The sequence below is a fragment of the Haliotis rufescens genome, unplaced genomic scaffold, assembly GCF_023055435.1.
Source record: "Haliotis rufescens isolate VD_foot unplaced genomic scaffold, xgHalRufe1.0.p SCAF_4, whole genome shotgun sequence".
Classification (NCBI taxonomy): domain Eukaryota; kingdom Metazoa; phylum Mollusca; class Gastropoda; order Lepetellida; family Haliotidae; genus Haliotis; species Haliotis rufescens.
The window spans coordinates 47,838,563-47,854,082 of NW_025964112.1; the positions used below are offsets into that span (position 1 = coordinate 47,838,563).

Below are 15,520 nucleotides of genomic sequence, written 5' to 3' on the forward strand. Positions count from 1 at the left end.
TAAATAATGTATAAATGAATCAATATTTTCAGGAAATGACTTCAAACTTCACCGTTCTATTTTTAGCGTCATGTTCAGCGTACAGCTGAAAGCCATCTACGGAAAGATGTTTTCAGGCGCGTCACAAGTCAACAGCGCGTTTGACCTTCGTAATAACAACCTCCAAATAGTACCGCCTGATCTTGTAGAAAACGTTGCAGTTGGTTTGGTGTACGTATATAGCATTAAGACAACGTATGTGAATAATTGCAGTTATTACGCTATTTCTATACAATCGGAAGACCGAAATGCAATTGCCACTGGAGTTTCTTCAGCAAACCATGCTTGTTGTAAGAGGCGACAAACGGGATCGGGTGGTCAGGCTCGCTGACATGGTTGATGCATGTCATCATGTCCCAATTGCGTGGATCGATTCTCATGATGACAATCACTGGATTGTTAGGTCCAGTCGCGATTATTCACAGATCGCCGTCATGTAGCTGGGATATTGCTGAGTGCGACGTTAAACAACAAACAAACAAACAAACAAACAAACAAACAAACGATAATGTCTTGTTCCAGTCTGGCAATGGGCACCAGACCGTGAAGCATAATGCCAGTTTAATGATTCATATATTATTATGAAAGTATTCTGAAAGCAACATTCGTGTCACAAGCTGACCGGTTTTTACACTGAAAAAAATAATATAATATTTTTTTTTTTAATTAGATGTTTTAGTGTATCAAAATCACGAGAACTGCATATTTATACAAATACATACATGAATTCATTCCAACAATCGTTGAATTTCAGGAGCCTTGGTTATAACAAACTCACAAACTTCCCTCGGGACATTTTCTTGGAGAATAAAATGACATATATGTAAGTATAACTGATATATAAAACAATAAAAATTATTAGTATTGTACATGTACTTGTACGTGTACGTAGATAGTCGAGAGACAGTTGTAATTTTGGTGAACACTTGATCACAAGTAGTGCCCACAGGGTACCAAGTCCCGAACACCGGATCCTGGTATTGGTAAGGGACGAAACTGTACAGAACGTCTTGCGGCAACTTAGACCATTGAGACGTCCGTGATCTTTTGACTGCTTTTTGCAGAGATTTCTTATGAATATGGAAATGGTTTTGTCGCCTTTATTTACATATACGTTAATGGTTCTTTTCAATGTGAAAAAAGAACAAACCCACTGTCGGTGTTATTTTGGAAACAGCCAGAATAAGAGGTAGATCCTTGAGTTAAAATCACGCCAATTACCTGCAAAACATGCGTGGTTTCAGTGCAGATATCTTCAATGCTAAATATGCGTCAGGAGAACGCCTCCGTGGTCTAGTGGTAGAGTGTACGCCCGGAGAGCGGAAGGTCTGGGATTCGATCCCCGGCCGCGTCATACCGAAAGACGTTAAAAGATGGTACTTGTTGTTTTCTGGCGCTCGGCATAAGGACTGGTCGGCGCGGAGTCAGTATACTGTGTCTGAGAGGGGTATTCATGTTAAACTGCGGTGGAATCTCAGTGAGCTAGCACTATAAATCGGCATCAGTCCGGACTAGAACAAGCAGCCCCCCCCCCTTTAACGTGAACTTTCACCTCACCTAATATTTAAGGTACTATAGTTCGTTTGTTTTTGTCTTTATAAACCACCCCGCCTTCACAATACTAGAGTATGTGTTGCCATCATAATCTATATCAGACTTACTTTAAAGCCATGTGTTTTAAACATGTCATGTCATTGGTGGTGTATTCGAACAATGCCAGTCACTTACCCTTGCAGGGACATCTCCTATAACCTGATATCTGCTTTGCCCGATGATGCCTTCGACGGCCTGACCAACATGTACGACATCAACTTGAAAGGCAACCAGTTGACGGAAATCAAGAACGGGTCCTTCGCTTCTCTCATTAATACAAATAAATTGTGAGTTTTGCGTGAATTACAAGGAAATGTCTTCTTTTGTTAAATCAAAAATATTAATTACTTAAATATATATTTCAGTTTGATCAAAAGATGTTTTATTCAGTTATCAGAATCGTATATATAGTTTCATACTTTTTATTATTTATTGTTATTTTTAAAATCACAAATCGACTTGATTATATGCTATCGGAGCTATCATCATTGATATTAATATGCTTTCTTTTTTTGTACGAACTACTGAGACACATTGTAGTGAGTGAGTGAGTTGGGTTTAACGCCGCTCTTAACAGCATTCCAGTTATATCGCGGCGTGCCAGCTTAATGTGGGAGGAAATCCCGAAGTGATACAGGTCTAAGACGTTTACCACTTCGGTGAAACCCACGAGCACGGGTATGGTGCTGACAAACCTAGAAACATAATCGGGGCGAACCGGGATTCGAACCCACAATCATAGGTTTTGGCGTGCCCAAGGGACGCAACTCTGCACAGCGAATCGCGGCGCCTTAGACGACTCGGCCACCCGTGCTCCCTAGAGACACGTTGTAAAGGCTGGCTTCGTCTATGTTCATATGAACTTTACAGTGAACCAACCAGTCTGCTATTATTTACAGTGAAGTGACCAGTCTGCTATAGTTTATAGTCAACTGACCAGTCTGCTATTGTTTACAGAGACCTCAGCGATAATGATATCGTTACTTGGCCGAAAGGATTGATGGACCCAATGCTGAATCTCAAGACACTGGACCTCTCCAAGAACCTGCTGTACCACTTCCCTGGTGCCAGGAATGGTTCCGTTCTTTCGTCAATAATCTTGTCCGATAACCTCCTCACATCTATTGAAGTCGGCGCTTTTGATTACCTCAACAAAACAATAGTTAATATGTACGTGTAGACTTCAAACCCTTCAACATGTGTCTGATGTGTTGTGTGCAGCATTTAGATAAGTTTCCAATATTCACTGGCCAGGAGGACTTGTTAACAAATATTGCTGCAAGCCCTCATCATATTTTTCTTGCCCAAAACACTTCCACCAAATTACGAAATGAAAATAAAATGACAGCAGACTTTGACATCGAATGATGCCTTAACTCACTTGATAATTTGTAGAAATAAATATGTATTGACGTAAAGTGTGTGGACAGGACATTACGACATGACGTAGGCTTCATCATTGGTACCAATTGTACTCCCCTTCTTGCTGATCTGTTTCTCTATGCATATATATGAATCACAATTTCAACACAAGCCGAGAAGTTTAACTTAATTTCAGGTATATCGATGATCTGAAAGCATTCAATAACAATCAAATAGGCAAATTCCCTTCAACCGATTAACCCACTGGATCTAGAAATAAAGGAGACCAGCGAGACCGCCTCGTGTTTCATATTTAGATCTGTGCATAAAGATTCAGAGTGACAAAACACTCTCCACTAGGCTGTATGACAAGAGGGATGACTTCAACTTTCCAAAAGTCAACTTTCCCTTTATGTCGAGCAATATTCTGCCGCTCCAGCCCTTGGTGTCTACATTGAGGTACAATCGAGCATGCTCTTTATACCAAGAGTTCCAAAAGCGTCATACGACTCTTGCTCAAAAGTTGTTTGATCAAGGTTACAACATTCAAAACCTCAGTAAAGCTTTCAAAATATTTAAACGGCAGACATGAGAGGACATTTCCAAATTTGACGCATCAGCGACAAGAATGATGTCCGATGCAATTCCCTATTTTGACTTGTACCATGTGTTCCCGTGTTTTTTCAGGTGAATATATGACTTGCCTTTGCATGTGTTTGTGACGGGTGCCACTGATGAGGCAGAATACGCTCACAGTTTAGCGAACACCTGGTATCATCACTATTTGATAGTGATTCATATACACAAGCTCATAAAATAGTCGCAATCGACCCAAGGGAAATTAAGGAATATGGAAAGGATTTAACGCCGTACTCAGCAATACTCCAGCTACATGGCAGTGGTCTTTAAATGATCGAGTCTGGACCAGACAATCCAATGATTGACATCCTTAACATTGATCAACGCAATTGGGAAAATATTACATGCATCAACCAAGTCAGCCATCATGACCACCTGATCTCGTTAGTCGCCTCTGACGACAAGCATGGGTCAGTCCTAACCTGGATCTCCACGGATCGAATAGAGCATGGGTTGCTGAAGACCAGTTCTAACCCGGATCTTCGCGGGTCACTAGCTGAGTAGGACAGTGAAGGTTACTATCGGATATCCCATGTCTGTGTGTATGTCTTTCCCTGTGTCATGTTTTTGTTCACGAAGACACATCCCTCCCAATACACACGCGCACGCTTTCTTGACTTAGTGACAAGCCTTTATGACAGTGTATGCATGTGAGTACACCAAATAGACAACTTGAATAATGAAGTCACATGTGTTTGCAGAGACTTAACCAACAACGCCTTTGAGTGTACTTGTGATCTGTATCGAACCCTGGCCGAGGTCCACACTGTCGTAAAGGGAGGTAACTGCTCAGAGCCCAACGTGACAGTTGGAATCCAGCTTGGCATAGCTTTTGAAAAGGACAAAGATTTTTTCATGAAAGCGGACAAAGAAAAGTACATATGTGGTAAGATGTTTTCACCCTTTCATCGCGACGGTAACCTTGCATTATATTACTGTAGACAATACAACAGGCGAGTGAGTTTGGTCACGGCGTGTCAGATTAATGTGTCGGGAACGTCTAAGGCTACAGAACAGAATAGAACAAAAAAACCTTACACTCAGCTCGGTATAAGAGGAACCCTTATGTTTCCAGCTGAACGCCATCTTCCCGAGGCAAGGGAGTTAACTGACTGGACTTTAACACTCAGTTAACTCCCTTGCCTCGGGAAGATGCAAGCCCCTTCCCAGCGCGTGACACCTTCGTTACACTCTATTAAATTAGGTTAAATAAATGATGTCTCTGAAATAAGATGTTAAAACTGCGCTCCAGTGTGTTGCAAAACAAATATATTTCTTTACGTTTTCTTCACCGATAAGCAGAGAAATCTCTGCACTTGTACACAGCAGACCTAATTCAAAATGAACATACCGTTTTTATTAGTTTCAACAAAATCTGTAATGGTACTCTCGTGTCACTGGATTTTTTTGTTCATCGGTCACTTGATTGTTTGGTTTGTTTACAGGCTGACGTCGCATTAAGCAAATTGTATGAATGGTGGGTGCTACCGGTAGGGCAGGGCCTGCTTACCCTTTTCGCGAACACCTGTTGTCTTCACTGATTTTTCAGTGGTCCATTCGTATAATTTTCACAACTATTTACCCTTTACGTCAAGTGGAATCTGTTTCGGCAGAAAGCCTAGGCTGGTTATTTATTCTTTTACATTGGCAATTTATATTTTCATGGTAGTTGGGTTACCGAAACATAGTGGGAGCTATAATTATGGCGTCTTCTGTCGGTTCATCCATCATAAACTATTGCACTTTCTCCATCACTGAAATAAGACTCTATACGTTGGTACTTTGGATGGATGAGGCCAGAAATGTTGTCTTTGAAACCTGCATATAGAATGTCAATCTGATGTCAGTGACATGTTTGAAAATGTCATGTTTGTTATGAACTCAACCATTTCTGCATATACCGATATTAAACTTGATTTAAAGTAAAATAAATACTAATATATGTGTAGAATAATATTACGTTTTTCGCATATACGTACTTCGTTACACTGCCATGGCCTTCGTACACCCTTGTTTATCATCTAAATCTGGCTCCCACAGGAGAGATCGTTTGGGTGAGATCAAGCAATATCTAAATTGTAGATATCGCTGCAATGAAATTGCATCACAATGCTTTGCAGACCACTGTGACATCATTGCTTACCATGACGTCACAATCAAATGACATCACTATTGGGTCTTTTACTGAAGCTGTTAGCAGTACGTTTTACACTTAGGACACTGCTTAATAGTGCTTATTACTGTCTACAAACTGAAAAAGTTGGAAGAATGATGTTGGCTGATAAATAAAATCTCACCCTCGTGTTTTTTTATATCAAAATAACAACACTCTTTGATAAAAGTGGAAAAACTCCTCGGCAGGCCTCAGAGTTTTTTCCACTTTTATCAAAGATTGTTGATATATTTATTTGATAATCATCAAAATACACTCGAGTGAGATTCTCCGTATCCAGGGCCCACTTGCACAAAGCGATCTTAGCGCTACGACTATTGTAAGCCTATGTTAAAGTATGGGAGTTACGATCATCTTAGCGCTAAGATCGCTTTGTGCAAGTAGGCCCTGGTCTATTGCATGATCATCTCATTTGAAATAGCTATTCATGGGTGATCAAAGCGAAGATCTGCAAACGTGCTCATGGGATTTAAATCCGATTTATATTCTAATTTCTTTGTCCACTGCTGAATATTTGTCCCAATCATAAGACCACATCCATCTATTGCATGAGCGTATTTACAGCACCGACCAACGTCCGTGGAACGGCGGACGGTAACAACCTGAACGTCACATGGACGAGACCGCTATTCCAGAACTCAGAGATGGAGAAGGATGAGAAGCCAATAAGCAATGATACTGTCGTGTAGGTTGTGTTGTCTCTTGAGGTTTTATGAATACGGTAAACTACGTGTATAACGAACACGCTTATAACGAACTGACATGTATAACAAACTGGCCTTTTGGCCCTGGACATTTGATGTATAAATGCTGTATATATGATTTTTCTGAACTACGATTATAACGAACTGAAATCAGTACTTCATTTGAGTTCGTTATAACCGTAGTTTACTGTACTTTATTACTGATCTAGCCAACATTTCACAAGTATTAGATACTTTCAAACTTAGGATTTCATATCCATTCAGTCTTTCTTTTCAAACATATCAGTGATAAGTCTTTGAATAGCATTTAAAAGTGTTTGAATGGCATTTTTCAGTGATAGAGTTTTATTTTTTCAAATTTTACATAACCGCATATACTTAAAATATCGTAAACAATCGTAAATATGACAAAAAGAATTCTATTTGGACAAAACTCAAAAGTTTATTTTTTATTATAATAATAATTCCTAGTAATAATAATAATAATAATATTAAGTAGTAATAATTCATTCATAGAGACTTGACCATCAGTGGCTTGACTAAGGACAAACATCAACATGAATGCTAGTATCTTGAACTTATGTAAAAGTAGACAACAAATGAAATCCAATACTAATGCATTTGGCTTGCAAAAATAGTAATGGTGTGAACAGGTCCTGAAACAATATACTAATATGCATCAAAAGGACTGTATTTTGAGCATATAAGAACCTTCATAGATTTAATACCGTTCAATGATACGCTAGATTTGTTTCTTTTCAATAGAGAGAATAGAATTAACCTAAAAATAAAATGTACTATTTTAAATATATCTATTTGGGCCTCTGCCCTTTCATACAATAAATTTGACTTTGAATTTGAAAAGTGTAATGAAATGTATCCTCTTGTCTACAAGATCCATTTAAATAGTTAACGATTAATACCATGTTCCCCAGCTCCTACACTGCAACCTGCACTGGTTCTAAAGGCGACATACTGACGTCGAATATTAACGCAACAAGTGTAATCTTGACAGCGAAGGCGGACTCGGAGTATGTGTGTGCCGTCACTGCCGCCGTCGACGGCATTATCAGCGGCTACAGCGAGCCGGCTCTCTTCCACACTTCGGCTACTCCAGGTATCCAAGCACTGACTGAAATATACTGTCTTTCTTTCCAAATATGCAATTTTGTCGCATGTTTTTTTCTCCACAATAACAATACAGTCGCTTTGTTTGACATTCATAATTGATATTATGTGCAAGATATGAAAGCATGTATCCTGAAAAGAAAATCCAGGGCAGAATAGGACGTTAGCATCTGATTCCTGTGGTGTACCGACCGATCGTCACAATGTGATCTGGCTGATTCATTCGTCACCACTCGCCCCTTACCGTAACCTGTGAGAAGACTCGTCCACCCATCGATGGATGTTATGTGCGAAAATGCGACAAACCAAGAATGCGTGTATGACTTCAAGTACTTTGGTCAAAGAATCCCACAGGAATAATATTTGATTTCACATATGCCTTGCATCAAAACATATACCCAAAACACAGTTAAATGTGTTCAATCATACTGTACAAAAAGCAAGTCCCGATGTGCATCAAATAGTGTCTGAAATATATATGATGTATGGGGGAAATATACGTGAATCATTGCGCAACGAGTTGACAATTCTTTTAGCTATGACCGTTTGCGTTTAGACGGAACCCGGCCGTAAAAATGGCAAGGGGAGAGGCACGAGTCGCTATTCGGCTTGTCCCGGAATAACACGAGTTGATCACGAATGCTAGCTGATTGTGTGTAGCCGCCCTCTGACAGCATCGGACGTGCTTTCAACAATGCACTGGTTCGATGCTCATGATATCAATCTCTGGTTTGCCTGGCCCGGACTCGATTGTTTTACAATCGCCGTGATAAAGCTTGTCTGCGCCCTAAAACAACATTAACATGTTCACCCATTTATTGTTTGTCTATTTCAGTTACGCCCGGGAATAACACGGTTGTCGATGTTGGCCTAGGACTGCCGATATCGTACTTTGACTTCAGGTATGACGTCCCCTCCCGTTTTGAATATTACAAAACAAGTATAAATGTATTCGGTTCAGTTTACTTGTGGGTGATTATTAGACTAACATCTAGTTGAAATGAACATATTTCACGGACATTGAAGATCCGGGTTAGAATGGGTCTTCAGCAACCCATGCTTGCCGTAAAAGGCGACTATGCTTGTCGTCAACTAACGGGATCGGGTGGTCAGGCTCGCTGACTTGGTTGATGTATGTCATCATATCCCAATTGCGTGGATCGATGCTCATGATGTCAATCACTGGATTGCCTGGCCCAGACTTGATTTTGTACAGACCGGCATCATATACCTGCAATATTGCAGAGTGCGGCGTTAAACAACGAACAAACAAACATATTTTACGGATAAAAACAGTTGTTAAACAGTTATTATTAACTTTGTTTAGCCAGCACCTTCCCGGTTTTCGTGGGTTTCACCAAAGTGGTAAATATCCCAGACCTCTTCCGGCTTTCCTCCCACATTGAGCCGCAACGCCATGTTGAACCATGATAAATAACTGAAGTATTGGCAAAGCGGTGTTTAACCCATGATGTTTCGTTCTGAATATTCCAAACCGTTATTACCTTCACTGGGTGTACATTTCCTTGCCGACTTTCTTCCAGTGCTATACACCCCGACTTTGCGGGGTTGTCGGAAGGGATCATCGCCGAGCCTAGATACATCTCGAGTCCCTACGGGGGCTGGCTTGCCCAGTCTAACAACCCCACTGCAGATTCCTTCTCCGACTGGTTCCAACGAAAAGACGGAGTGAATATAGAACTGAACGGAACTATAATCTTGGAGAATCTCTCCAACTCGCCACCGCTTTACAGGTAGAACATATATATCTGAATTAGTGTTGTGTATGTGTATGTGTATTGTATGAAGAGAATTACTGTGTATCTCGTTAACTCGAACACATGTCGAGTTATCCGTAATTCGAGACAAATGGGGTCATAAGGTGACAGCATCACGATATTTTGAGAAAATTAACTTTGAGTAAAGGTTTCACTGAGCATGGTTGAAAGACCCAGTTTGATATACACTACTCAAAAGAAGACACATTAACTCTAGTAATATGAAAGAAACAGGTAGTCCTTTTTTTGTTTAGAGTAGTGTATTTGAGATAGCGAATTAGCGGAACATGCAGCTCGGAGTTGTTGGTTTTAATATAAAATTAGATAAAAATAATTTTGAAAGGTGTTAACAGATTCGACAGGCAAAAAATACTTTTCTTTAAATTGAATATTTAGTTCCAATGGTTTAAATGTTGGTTGGTGGGTTAACAAAAAGAGTAGGATAACCGCTGTGCTGAAGCTGACGATTGTTTGAGATGAAGATGGTTTAGGTGATGGGTGATGTTGCAGGTACAGCGCAGGATCCTTCTACCCTGTCGATGACTTCGGGTATGGGAACGAACAGAAGGACTGCGGAGGAACAACCCACAACTTTGGGTAAGTTACAAATATTTTAAAAAATGTGTAGGTGGTATGAAAAGAGTCATTATGGGCGTATAATATTTGACCTTAAGAACATCTTGTGTTTTAATCCCATTGTACATGCCTAATTCACAAAACACTTTGCTGATCCGATGAGTGAGTGATGTTTTACGCCACTTTAAGCAATATTCCAGCTGTATCATGGCGGGGGACACCAGAAATAGACCTCACACATTGTAGCTGCGTGGGGAATCGAACGGTGTGACAAGAGAACGCTTCAGCCACTAGGCCACCCTATCGCCCCTCAATCCGATGATCGAGATACAATCATCAGACAGTCTCTTTCAGCTTTGACCCTGTGGGTTCCGGGTTAAAATTGAGCTCCAGTAATATATGTCGTTCTGGGCGATCGATTGGAGCAGGTGGTCATAGCTGATAACGTGTCAAAGCACCCCGCATGGGACGTTGCTCATAATATCAATAACTGGATTGTCTTGTCCAAACGCGATTATTTACAACCAATAAAAAATATTTTAGGTTCACGTCAGTCATCCGGATGGGGATTGTATACCAAGGCACAGAGACCATCACGATAGGCGGCGGGGACGACATGTGGCTCTACGTCAACGGCAAGATGGTCCTCTACGTGTCCACGCGTGGCACCACCTCAATCATCTGTAAGAAGATCGACCTCTCCACAGCTGCCCAAAAAGGTGAGTCGTATAACAGAATAATAATCTGCCGGGCAAAAGACAATATACATTTATGTTTTCATGCATGAAGCGAAACAAACAAGAATGTTTATTCGATGGTGATGTATTTGATATGGGTATCATAGCTGTGTTTTGGACTTGCAGTGATTCGGCGACCCTTGCCGAACTAGGCTGGAATTTCGTGGTGCGATCTTAGCGCCACACGTGGCTATGACGACTTATGTCCCTCCTATTGACCAATCAGATTCCAGATCTGTCGACGCCCAGTGGGCAGTACACATGCTCGGCAAAACCTGCAATCGACCGAACTCTGCAAGGCAGTTGCCATGTTGTTTATGAACCCAAAGTCGATTTCGTTCCGCGATTTTGATTGGACCATGCATAGACTCGTTAGTCCAGCCAAAATTCAACTCCATAAGTCCAGCCTAGTTCGGCAAGGGTTGAAACTGGACTGTTATAGTCAGTTAACCCCAATGCCTCGGGAAGATGCTATTAGAATGGAATAATCTAAGACGTGACGTTAAACACTATTAATCTCACATTGGTGGATCCGATGGTTTGTATTTATTTGGTTAAAATTGCAGGTGGCGCCACTATCACGCCCACAGAGGGCACTGTATCAGGAGGTGTTTGTGGTTCCAGCACGCCCGCCACAGCCGAAGCAGTGCATCTAGATTTGGAGGTGAGGGGCTAGCCTTGCACCAAGGCTGTACTTGAAGATAAGTCCATCGATGTGTAGTAATTCAGTCCTCCTTGTAGGCAAGTCTAGATATGAAGGACTCCAGTCTCTTATAGGGACAGCTTGTTCTTATTATTTACCTAATCTAGAGATTATGATTTAAACCAATAATTATTGCTTTAGAGACTTCAAGTCTAGTGAGGGGCTATCGAATAGCCTCGTGGTTAAAACGTTCTCTCGTCACGACAAGGACCCAGATTCTATATTGCCAAAACAGGAATATAGTAAGACATTTTGGGGGGACTTTGCTCAACGCAGCATAGGACACTTGGAGCTTAGGAGTGTTCCACTAGCCCTGACATTGCGGATTTGCTGAATCATGGCTGACTTAACATGATTCGTAAATCTGGATGCTTTCACTCGGAACGTATTAACAAGGTGTCACTGTATGCACGTCATCATATTATCCTATTATCATATATTATCTTATTATCACATTGTCCTGTTCTACTATCATATTCTCTTATTATCATATTGTCCCGTTATCTTATTACATTATCATATTAAGTAAGGATAAAATTTATTGATGAACAACTTCTTTATTACAATAAGAGCACCATTAGGTGTTAGAACCTTCACCGAAACGTCGCTCCTAATTGTAATAAAGAAGTTGTTCATCTATAAATCTTAGCCTTACTTAGCACTCCAACTTCTAAATGCCTCTCAAAGATGTCATTATCATATATACCAAATTATCTTATCATGTGGTCATATTATCTTATTTTATTATATTATCATGTCTTATTGTATTATAATGTCACGTTATCTTATTATCACATTATCTTATTGTTATATTATCACCCTACCGTTCACCTTCCCAAGGGAAGATTCCGGGGAAGAATAGGTCTTCAGCAACCCATGTTTGCCGTAAAAGGTGACTATGCTTGTCGTAAAAGGCGACTAACGGGATCGGGTTGTCAGGCTCGCTGACTTGGTTGATGCATGTCATCGATCCCACTGGCGTGGATCGATGCTCATGATATCAATCACTGGATTTACAGACCGCCGTCATATAGCTGGAATATTGCTGAGTGCGGCGTTAAACAAAAAACCAAACCAAACCAAAACCTTCCCAAGGCCAGGCAGTTAACTGACTATAAAAGTCCAGTTTTTACTGTCACAGTCAGTTAACTCCCTTGCCTCCGGAAGATGCCTGCCGTTGTACCGGTGTACATGCTTTACAAGCATCCACATCTCATTTATCGGTAGTGTATCCAGGTCCAAACAGCGTAATACCTTCCTGCCAACTATTACTGTCTTCAGGTTGGAGAAAGGTACCACTTTGCAGTGTTCCACGCCGAGAGACTGTTGTGTAATTCCGGCTACTTCTTGGAACTGTCGGGCGTCCAGTTCATCACCGCCGTCGGTGACGACCCGCCTGTAGACTACACCGTCACCATCGACGAAGACTTCCACAATGACGGCATCCTCCAGACTCTCATACTCAGCGACTCCTTCTCTGTTGGGCCGCCGTTCAGGGTTTCAATACTTCATGGTATGCAGGCTCAATCTACAGACTAGAACGGTGTCGTTATTCCTCTCGGGATCCCGTGGGGATATCGGATAAAATATATCCCCATCTTCTCCTGCTTGTCGTAACAGGCGAAAACCTGGTGTCATGACTGATTTTCGATGATCCATTCATATAACCTTTATCACTGTTTTACCTATTACTCCTATTGAAATGGCAATTGAATCAAGATCTTTGGCGTGACAAGCGATGTAGAGCATCAAGTACAAGGTCGCGAGCACAGACGTCATGTAGTAGATTGACGCTGTAACGTAAGTCGGATTGTTGTACTCAGTATCGGTGTCTCTGTTTGCAGGTAACGAGGCCCGTCATTTCTCAATCAAGTCCGACACAGTGGCCAATCAGGCTGCGGGTGTTCTTCCAACGGCGGCGGTCTTGACCTATACAACGATTGCCAACATGTCATTTGTCGGTGAGTTATTTAGGAGATCTATAAACATGTCTGGTCATCGTATACAACAATCTGAACACATAATGGTCATCTAATTGGGACATGCAAATGGGATATACGTGCCCATGTGGTTGATATAGTGCGGATTGGTGTTGTATTCAGCATGCATGCTTGACATCCACAATTGTAACAGTAATAGTGTAAAGTAAGTATCTGACATGTTCATGTAATTGCCCATATGATCTTCCCGAGGCAAGGGAGTAAACTGACTGCAAAAGTTTCAGTCTTGCCAAACTAGGCTTGATCGTAGCGCCACCAGTGGCGATTACAAGCTATGTCCCTCCTATTGACCAATCAGATTCCACCTCTCATATCACTTGCATTTGCTTCAAACAAAATGGTGGCACCCAGTCAAGACGATCTGATCGATAATCAACATCTTTATTGTTATAAAAGGGGTCTTATCTTACGAGGTACATGAAATTACTTAAGCACCTTGATTAAAAACGTTGTGCTTTTTGAAAACATCTGTCGTTGCTCAGGAGAGGGTACACAAGCTCTGCAAATCCTGCATCGACCAAATCGCCATGTTGTTTGCGAACCATGTGTCGATTTTTGATTGGATATGCATAGACTCGTTAGTCAAGCCAAAATATAATTCCATAATTCCAGCCTAGTTCGGCAGGGTTGGAAACTGGACTTTTTCAGCCAGATAAGTCCCTTGCCTCGTGAAGATGGTCATTGCCGAACAATGTCTTGTTTCGGATGGGTATAAACGAAAGTCATTAACATTTCATTATATGATCGTTCTCTTTAAACACCCAACTCACTTGCTCACAGTGTATAGAAAAGGAGGGACGATAATGACTGAAACATTGTCGATGTGACGTTAAATTTCAACCCTCTCACTCAATAGAACAAGAGTGCCGAGATACTTGACATCATATGAAACAAGGATCACAAAGGATTTGTTTCCATCCATTTCAGAATGTCCAACCGCTTCCTCCATTCCGGCTGACACAAGCGACACCAGTGTGGAGACGTTTGACGTGACGACTGCCACGGCACTGTTCACGCTAGCTAAGCCAGTAGACTTCGAACTCATCGACCTGTACACTGTAGCGTTGGAGGTTGTAGATTATAACAAGTCCCCCGAACAAACGGGAACAATAGGAATTAAAGTAGGTCCTGGGTCAAGTCCCTCCAGATATTGGTGTGTGTTTGTTGTTAAACGCCGCACTCATTACAGCTATACGATGGCACCCTGTCATAATCGAGTCTGGGCCAGACAGCACAATGATTGATATTATGAGCAATGATCCACGCCATCATCCAAGTCACCGTGTCCGACCAGCCGATCCATCAATCTCATTAAAATCAGATCTAAGTTCTCGCTGCCGCTAATCAATGTTTAGCCATAGCGAGAAATAAGATCTGATTTTAATGAGATTGTCCGATCCATTAAATCGCCATATATAACCAGCATAGGTTGCTTGAGACCAATTCTAAGCCGAAAACCCTTTCGGGAGATTTTAGGATACACGAGGTATCATTGTTAATTGGTGTTTGCAGATGAATCAGAAATAACGTGAGATAGTACATTGTTTCTATGTTGTGTTTTCTCATTTGTTTTGCGACACAGTCAGTTAATATTCTTTCTAAACTGCCGAGCAAAAGAAAGTGTACACCCATGTTTAATGGCGGCTAAAAGGGAAACAAACAAGAAATGATTATTCGATGGTGATGTATTTGAAACGGGTATCATATTGGACCTTTAATATGCAGTGTTTCAGAGACTATTTTCAGCCAAGTAACGTTTTGTTAACGTAAATAATATTTGGTCAATTTTCAAATGTATACATTTTTTGCCTGGCAGTTAAAATCACGGCAGTTTGCAATAAATCGAGTCGATCCAATAGAAAAGCAATAGAGTTTTGAGGACCCTCGTCCCAAGGGGACTATGCGGTGTTGTTTATTATTTTGTGTTGTGGGTTAAACGCCGACTTGAACAGTATTTGAGTTCTAGTTATATGGAAGGAAACAAACGCGGTGCGGACAAACCGAGGACTTTATCGGTCGAATGTGGGAATCGAACCCGCCAATTAATTCCTATTACGTATTTAAGAAATAAACGACGAGTGGGAGCTG

At 41.1% G+C, this 15,520-nt stretch overlaps 1 protein-coding gene across 2 annotated transcripts in view; it reads left to right on the forward strand.

Annotated features, from left to right (window-relative positions):
- The window catches only part of LOC124151805, a 94,019-nt gene that overhangs the window by 41,287 nt on the left and 37,212 nt on the right, over positions 1–15,520 (forward strand). For both annotated transcript variants that reach the window (XM_046524446.2, XM_046524453.2), the window contains exons 25-39: positions 67–210; positions 794–862; positions 1,776–1,919; positions 2,590–2,802; positions 4,335–4,519; positions 6,371–6,491; positions 7,446–7,627; positions 8,474–8,540; positions 9,183–9,392; positions 9,927–10,013; positions 10,536–10,711; positions 11,296–11,393; positions 12,714–12,945; positions 13,277–13,393; positions 14,360–14,553. In XM_046524446.2, coding sequence (XP_046380402.2) covers positions 67–210; positions 794–862; positions 1,776–1,919; positions 2,590–2,802; positions 4,335–4,519; positions 6,371–6,491; positions 7,446–7,627; positions 8,474–8,540; positions 9,183–9,392; positions 9,927–10,013; positions 10,536–10,711; positions 11,296–11,393; positions 12,714–12,945; positions 13,277–13,393; positions 14,360–14,553 — 2,239 coding nt within the window. The remainder of the gene's footprint in view (positions 1–66; positions 211–793; positions 863–1,775; positions 1,920–2,589; positions 2,803–4,334; positions 4,520–6,370; positions 6,492–7,445; positions 7,628–8,473; positions 8,541–9,182; positions 9,393–9,926; positions 10,014–10,535; positions 10,712–11,295; positions 11,394–12,713; positions 12,946–13,276; positions 13,394–14,359; positions 14,554–15,520) is intronic.